Consider the following 8,391-nt stretch of genomic DNA (forward strand, 5'->3'; position numbering starts at 1 on the left):
AAAGGCCTCCGTGTCCTCCTCCCCGCCGCCCTCATCGTCATAGGTGATGATGTTTTCCCTGACGTCCTCCTCCTCCAGCACCATCAGTGCTTCCTGCTTTTGGCGCCGCAGGGCCGCGAAGAGCACCACCAGGGCTGGGGGAGAGGACGGGGCGCTGAGCCAGCGCGGGCGGCAGAGGGTAGGTGCCGCCGGAGGAGGCAGTGTGGCCTGGGGGTGGCAAGCCCTAGGTTTGACGTCTAGTGAACTTCGTGTGAGTCCAGACTTCAGCCCTTACCTGTCGTGTGAGCATGGGAAGTTGCCTAACTTGTCCAGACCTCTCTGACCCTTAGATCGATTGCTCGTATGGAAAACAGGGAAAGCATTTACCTCGCAAGGTTGTCAAAAGGATGAATTGCAATACCATTAAGGGATGTGCCCAGTGCCACCTGTGGCCCAGAGTTGGGGCCCAATAAACAGTTTTATGGCTTGTCCCTGCCACTGCAGACCAGCAGGTCAGGCATGGGAGGCCAGAGCTTTTCTCTTGGATGCATCAGGCAGTGTGACAACCCAGGCACGAGGGTTCCTGTAAGCCCGAGGGTGGATTTCCCTAAGTCCAGGGTCCTGATGCCTCTCCATATCCCCAAGGACCTGGACCCCACATCTATGTCCCACTGTGGCCCGACTCACCAAGCAGGGTGCCCACACAGGTGACGATGGCGAGCAGGGCCCCGGTGCTGAGCCCAGCGGGTGAGAGCTGAGCCTCGGGCCGGCAGGATGCCACGGAGCCGTCCGGCCGGCAGCGGCACATGCTGACGGTCACTGTAGCGGTGCTGCTCAGTGCTGGGGTCCCCCAGTCCCACAGTTCTATGGGAACGAGGTAGGGGGCCTGGCGGGGCGGAGCAGGACGAGAGGGCAGCAGCAGGCTGGCAGAGCCATCTGTGGGAGAGAGGAGGTGTTACGACATCTCCTGGGATACCTTCCCAGTAGGGTCAGGCTGGCCCATGGAGACAGCTTCCCATGGGGAAGGTTTACAGTCAGCAAACATGAGCAAATCCATATCTCCTTCCTGTTAGGAGGAGAGACCAGGTAGGCGGGCAGGGGTCAGGTAGGCTGGAGCTAGAGAGGAGCAGGGAGGCAAGCATGGGCAGGCACCCACCTCGGTTGTCCCGGACAGTGAAGTTGGCATCAGGGCCCAGAGGACCTTGAAGGGAGACACGGCTACTGTTGCCAGCTTCATCTCTGTCCAAAGCCCGGATGACCTGAATCAGCTGGGAGGAAGGAAACAGGCCTGTATGGAGTGGGCAGCCAGAGGTCTGCGGTCCCAGCCCCTCTGTCTCAGCAGCTCACCTGGCCAGGGGCTGCAGAATCACACACGAAGGTGTCGTAGGGCTCAGCCAGCTGGGGAGCATTGTCATTCTCATCCAAGGTCTGGATGGCCACTTGCACACGGGAGGCCTGTGCGGAGCTGTCTGAAGCCAGAACATGAACACATACACCCCACACACGCAGACACAACATACATGGTGCATGGGCATGGATGTCACATGCAGCACATAGCATGCACATGCAACACATATGCATGCCATTTGCAAGTAGAAAACATTTTGCAATGAATGGAACAAGACCAATTGCATACAACATTCATGTAGTGTCCAAGACATGTGCAATACACAATATACATTGACAGGAAGGTAGCACCCATGATTTACATGAACAATAACCCACATGTGGGGCACATACACCATAAATGAAGGGTAGATAGAAGGTGCAAACAGGTTGCATTTAGACAACAGCCATGAAATACACAAGCACAGGCATACCATATATTAGGACACTCAGCATTGAAAATAAATGCAACATACATGAAGTGGATGTTCAGTGTACACAGTGGGTACAGTATCCCCCAACCCCCAGGGTCCAGATAATGCATTTTCATGCCCGGCATTGGTGGGAGGACACACACACACACACACACACACACCCCACGCCCCATCAGAGGAAGGCTGTGGTGCAGCAATGAGTATCACTTAGAATTGACCTTGGGGAGGGAGGCACTGCATGCTGCACAGGGTACAGAGCCTGGGGACCACAGGCAGATGCAGGCCCCTCTTCTCCCGTCCCTTCATCAGGTGGCTCCCACCACTACCCTGCCTTGCTCCTCCCTGCCAGTGGCCCCAAGAGAGAATGGAAATATGTGCATCCCTGCCCACCCTAGTGCTCACCTCTCCTAGGCTGATCCCTTTAATATCGCCCTCACCGCCCACACGGAGGGAGCTGAAGGTCGCAGCCTGGCAAAGGAGGCCGAGTGGGCTGCCTGGCTAAAGGCTGGGATACACCAGAGACAGGATGGGGCTGGGATCCATTCCTCCACTGCACTAAGGGCCCAGGATCTGCTAGTTGATACTGGGGTTCCAGTGGGGAGCAGGACTTGGCAGAAGGGTGAAAAGACAGTGAGGGGAAACACACACACACACACACACACACACACACACACACAGCTGGTTATGTGTACACAGGCAGCCATAACACACACTATATATACACTCAGGGACAGACAGGCATGCACTGCCACGTGACACACAGCTGCACGGACATAACCTATACAAGTACGATTTAACACGTATGACAGCGGCGTGGTGAAAGGACATAGCTCAGACTCTGTAGCCTGACTGGGTCTGCCTGTTCCATCACTTCATCTCTGTGTGACCTTGGAAAGCTCTTTCACTTGCCTTTGCTTGAGTTTTCTCATTGTAAAGTGGGGAAATAATCATACCTCCCTCACAAATTTGTGGTGATGATTAAATGAATAAAACTACATTTGGTACTAAGCCCAGTGCCTGATATACAATAAGTAATAAGTTATTATTATCTGCCCATAAACACTCACATATATAAAACAACAGACACAACCAGCTACGTGTACCTCTCATTACACACATTCATTATACATATGCATAAATAATGTAAATGTAATTCTACACACTCAACTACATATACACATATAGACATGTACTCATAAATATGTATGTGAGCATATGTACTTTTCATACACATGGAATTATACTCACAAGTAAGTGCACAACACACAGACACACATACATTAACTCTTGACTGACATGCAAACATCTACACACCACAGTGACAACTCCCGTGGACGGGACACAGCAAATGCAGTGCACCCTGGGCCTGAGCAGGGGTGATAAGGACAGACTGACAGCGGGGAGGGGGCTCCCTGCCTCCACGGGCCAGAGCTGCCCGCAGAGAGGCCGCTGAACCAAGCTGCTGGTGACTGGCGACTGACAGGGGCAGGAGAGGGGCCAGCCTTCTCCCCTACCTAGAGGATTCCCCGCAGGGCTTCCCTGGGAGTGACCACTAGGGCCCCCCAATCAGCCCCCAGAGCAGGTCCCAGCCCTTCCCCGGCCCTTGGCTTCAGCCGGAAGCAGAGAGTACACAGGGCGGGTCTACCAGGTGCAGGCTGGGATTCTTAGGGGGTGGGAGCTATTTGAAGTTACACTTACTTTGGAGCTGAGAAAAGTCAGGTATAGGAGTGAATTTAAGGTCAGGAGAAGGCTCTAGCAGACCTACCAGCCTAGGAGAGCAGGCCTGCCTGATGGTGGTGATCCAGACTGGGGACCCAGTACCCGGGGGAGGGTCCGATGGCAGTACCCTTCCTCCCCCCTGCGCCCACGCTCAGGGACAGTCCCTCTGCCAGGAGGCTGCTGCCTTCTCCAGGGCCTCCAGGGGCCCAGGACTCCTCACCAAGCTCTGTGGCCAGCACTGTGAGGTTGTGCCAGACTCGAGCCTCGCGGTCCAGGGGCACGGCTGTGCGGATGGTGCCGTCCTCAGGCTCGATGGAGAAGCAGCGCTCCATATCCGAGTGGGGGAGGATGGAGTATCTGGTGAAGACAGAGTAGAACTGGGGCTGATCTGGGGGCAGGGCCACAGCTTGCTGCTCTCCGTTCCCCCCCTCCCCCCCGCTTCCTTCTGTTCCCCTTACTGGGCCTCCTGCCCCATGCACTCACAACCATAACTCACATAGGGTCCCCTTAAAAGACAATGTCCCTGGGAAGTCATCAACATTAAATACCTGTCATGAAACTCAGGGGGACTGGGTTTCCTAGGGGTCGGGGAGAGAGACAGAAAGAGGTAGAAGTGGGGAGACACTGCCTGTCTTTCAGACTCTGGGCTCTGTTCTGGGGACCCCAGGATCTGTGTTCTAGCTCCACTCTGCCCCAGACCCACTGTGGGACCTTGGGCAAATGGTTTAACCTCTGTCTCCTCAACTGCAAAATGGAATGAGACCAGCTCCTCCCTCAGTGCTGGGAGGTGGGAAGAGGGGTTCTTCTCTGGGTGGGTGGCGATGGGCATCTCATCCCAGGTTTGACGCCCAGCTCTGCCACTCACTGACCGGGTGACCTTGGGCAAGTTACTAACCCTCACAGGGCCTAGCCTCGCAAGACTGGTGACGAAGACGCTCCTTCATAGGGCAGTTGTGAGAATTAAATGTCAGTGTGACAGGCTGAGGGCGTGACCCCAGTGAGAGCGACCAGGATCAAGCACACTCGGCCAATGACATCACATCTGCTTGCACTGCCACTAGGAGGCACCTCTCTCATCCACCCAGAGGGATGGGTGGAGTCGGGAGTGTGGAGCCAGGTCCTCCGCCAGGAGGCAAGTGAGACACATTCTCCAAGGGACTAGACTGCCCCTGAGCACCTTCCCCCAGGCCTGGCCCTGCCCTGACACCCTCCACTCACCTGATCAGGCTGGCGGGGGCGTCCAGGTCAGTGGCTGAGACTTGGCCCACCAGGGTCCCAGGAGCCTTGTTCTCGGGCACCACCAGGTGGTAGGCTGCCTGGGTGAAGGCGGGCGGCTCTGGGGCATCCTGCACCGCTATGCGCACTGAGGCCACATCCTTGAAGGGCCCTCGCCGCAGGTAGGCTGGGTCAATGAGCGTGTTGGTGGCCTCCACACGGAAGGAGTAGGAGTGACGGGTCTCAAAGTCTAGGGACTACGGCAGGGGAGGTGGAGTGACTGAGACATGTAGAAACCAGGGCAGGCCCAGGCTCCCGGAGGGTGAGGAGCCCTTTCCCCAGAAGCACCTCAGAGGGGGCCAGTGGCCTTGGTGGTCAAGGGTGGGGGCAGACGATTTTGTGAGTAACTCTAGGTCTACCCCCAGCTCTATCACAGACTCTGATATATGAAGTCTTGAGCCCCAGGCCCTCATCTGAATGATGGGGGGATGGCTATGATTTCTGAGCTCTAACATAGCTTCCTGGGTCTGTTCTAGCCCAGCGAGAAGAGTGTCCCGGGAGCAGGAGGTGGGTATGAATGAGTCTGCAAGTGTTAGCGGACAAGAAGCTAACCTTTCGGACAGTGAGGAGCCCATCTCGACCTTGGGCGTCTGTGCTGATGCTGAAGGCCTCGGACCCCTCCCCATCTAGGATGCTGTATGCCATGAGGGCGTTGTCCCCCAGGTCTGGGTCCTGGGCCCGAAGCCGGCCCACCAGGGTGCCTGGCCCAGCTGTCTCCACCACCGAGAACTGGTACAGGCCTTGGGGGTGGACGGAGGGGAGACATTCTCAGAGAGGTCCCCAACCCTCCTCCCTCCCCCAGCACTTCCTTCTTCCAGAGGCTGGCTGGGGGAGGAGTGGGGTGGGTGGTCCAAGGATGGCTCAGGTGGCAGCACTGGCCCCTTACTCTGCGGGAACTTGGGGGGATTGTCGTTGACATCGCTGAGGGTGACCGTCACCGTAGTACTGCCCGACAGCCCCCCCATGTGGCCGCCCATGTCCTTGGCCTGAATCACCACCAAGAACTCCTCCTGTGTCTCTCGGTCCATGTTGGGGATGGCGGTACGCACGACTCCTAGGGAGAGACGCTGGGTCAAGGGGTGCCTCTCCCATGGCTGCCCCACCACTCCCGACCCCTGTCCTCACCAGTCTGGGGGTCCACGGAGAAGAAAGGCAGTCCATCCAGCACAGTGTACACCAGCTTGGCGCTGTTCCCATAGCTGGGGTCATCGGCGTCGTGAGCAGTCACCTGGATGACTGATGTTCCTGTGGGGGATCCCGGCACCCCACTCAGCAGGGGCAGGGCCAGGGCCAGGGCCAGGAGGGGGAGAATAGTAGATGAGGGAAACCCAGACATGAGCAGGCCTGAATCGAAGGATTCGGTTTTGGGGCAGAAAGCAAGGGGAAGGAGAGAGGAGGAGGTGGGATCTGCGTGTTTAGACTCGGGGTACTCACCGACGTTGGACATCTCGGGAACCGTGGCGTGGTAGGGCCCGAGGGGGAAGATGGGGGGATTGTCGTTGATGTCCTGCACCTTGATGATGAACTCTGATGGGGGCTCCAGGGGACGGTTGGAGGCTCGGTCCACGGCTTGGGCCAGGAGCACATACTGTGCCTTCTCCTCCCGGTCCAGGCTCTTGGTGACATGGATATTGCCTGTGGCCTCGTCAATCACAAACACGGTGCCTGCCCCCTCCCCGGTCAGCAGGTACTTGGTGCGGCCCTCACCCCGATCCACATCCGAGTGCAGCTGTGAGGGTCAGAGGAAAATGGCAGCAGGTTCCACACATAGGAACAGCAGGTTAAAGAGTGTAAGTCTAGGACTGAGTGGAGTGTTAGGAGTCCTGAGGGACCAAGGTCATTGCAGAAATGATGAAGTGACAGGGCAGGGCTTGAGAGTCAAGGTAGCCACAGGAGAGCTTGATCCTTACCTTGCCAATGAGGACGGGCTCTGGACCGGCATATTCCTCGATGACAAAGAACTGGTTCCACACCCAGCTCCTTCGGGTCCGCAGCAGTGCTGGTCCTGGGCCCCTCCGGGCCCCTTCCCAGGCCCGGGCTGGGGCTGCCAGGCGCCCCATGCAGCCCCAACCACCCAGCCAGGCCAGCAGGAGCCTCACCAGGCCCCACATGTTTGGGCTCTAGCCAGGGCTCTGTTCACTGTCCCCAGGTGCTGAGGCATGAGCTGACTGGGGCAGAGGGGCACATGCTGGGGCTATCCCATGGATCCACACCTGCAGGACAGGTAGCTGTTCAGGGTCAAGGAAACACTTAACCCTCCCTAAACCAGAGGTAGATGCTCTACAGAAGCAGACTCCCCCTGCCCAGAACCCAGACGAAGACAGAGAGCAGACAGTCTGGTCCTCCCCTCCACCCGACTCTGCCTGTATTCACCTCCAGCCCTCCAAGCTGATAAATCTCCAGCCAGTCAATTCTGAATAGAGAAGCTGGGGAAGAAAACAGGCGAGGGGGTGCTGGGAGGGCATGAAAGCCCATGTTGCACATGCAGCAGGGGGCTGGAGGAGATGGGTGCCACCCGGGAAAGACTTACCACCCGGGGGTTGGGATGCGTGGAGTTTGTAGGGTCAGGTTGAAATCACAAGGAGTGCAGCCTGAAACAGGCTTGAGAGCCCTTGCAAGTCCCTCCCCTTGCAGGAAACTGCCCCCCCGCCCACACAGCTAGCTGAAGTCCTTGAAAGGGACCTGGGCTCATGAGGCAGAGTGGGGGGCCAGAGCTGAAGGAAGAGGGGGTAGAGTTGGGGGCAGAGCCAGTAGACTGGGGAGGAGGAAGAGACACAGCGTGATGGGGGGTGAAACCAAGACTGGACTGTCCAGCAGAGACAGAGACAGAATGGCAGTGAGACTGAAGGAGAGATCAAAGGAGGCAGCCTGGTGTCTGAAAGGCAGACAAGAGTCATAGGTACTGGTCTGGGGAATGGAAGGGCAGGGGCAGAGGGGCTTGGGCAGGCAGGTCAGCCTCAGCTGCAGGGGTCAGACCAGGCCGCCTGAACTTCCTTCTGGGAGAGGGGGTGGCTAGGAGAGGCCTCGGGTGGGAGCTGGAGTGAGGACCCCTCCCACGGCCACCTCCTCCCTCCGTCCTAGGGGTGGGGGGGACCCGCAGGTAGCTGTGGCCGCCTCCATCCTCCCCGGGAGCAGACACACACCTGATAATCCTTCCCCTCCCGAGGGAAGAGGAAAGCCGGGAGGGAAGCCGGGGACCAGAGAGGGAGGCGGGACGCGGAGGGAAGGAAGGAATAGAGTGGAAAACAGGATAGTGGGAAGGGGAGAGGAGCGGGCAGGAATAGGGGAAGGAAAGGAGAGCGGGAAGAGAGGAGAGACAGGAAAGGAGAGACTAAGGTAGAGGAAGAAAAAGGCAAAGAGGAAGTGGAGATGGGGAAAGACAGGTCAAGAGGGAGAGAGAAGGGCTGGGGAGCCAGGGAAGGGGCAGAGATGGCAAACTGGCAGAGAGAGGAGACATCGAGGGAGAGGAAAATGGGAAAAAGAGGGCGGGAGGTGCGAGGGAAGAAGAGAGAGGCAGAGCGCGGGAGAAGGGAGCCGGCGGCAGGCTCTCAGCCGGGAGCGCACTGCTCTGAAGACACCCGCAGACTGCGGGCCCCCC

The 8,391-nt window shown here is 57.9% G+C and overlaps 1 protein-coding gene across 1 annotated transcript; it reads right to left on the reverse strand.

Annotated features, from left to right (window-relative positions):
• Positions 1-3: 3 nt before the first annotated feature.
• On the reverse strand, positions 4-8,068 carry CDH24 (cadherin 24; the record flags this gene model as incomplete). Its single annotated transcript, XM_006776817.2, has 11 exons — positions 6,704-8,068; positions 6,228-6,522; positions 5,919-6,038; positions 5,680-5,847; positions 5,346-5,533; positions 4,737-4,990; positions 3,739-3,875; positions 1,327-1,448; positions 1,136-1,247; positions 667-915; positions 4-134 (listed from the first exon to the last, which is right to left on the reverse strand). Coding segments are annotated over exons 1-11 (1,977 nt in total), but the record flags the coding sequence as incomplete, so codon positions are not given.
• Positions 8,069-8,391: the final 323 nt, after the last annotated feature.

This window comes from Myotis davidii, unplaced genomic scaffold (genome assembly GCF_000327345.1).
Source record: "Myotis davidii unplaced genomic scaffold, ASM32734v1 scaffold1949, whole genome shotgun sequence".
Classification (NCBI taxonomy): domain Eukaryota; kingdom Metazoa; phylum Chordata; class Mammalia; order Chiroptera; family Vespertilionidae; genus Myotis; species Myotis davidii.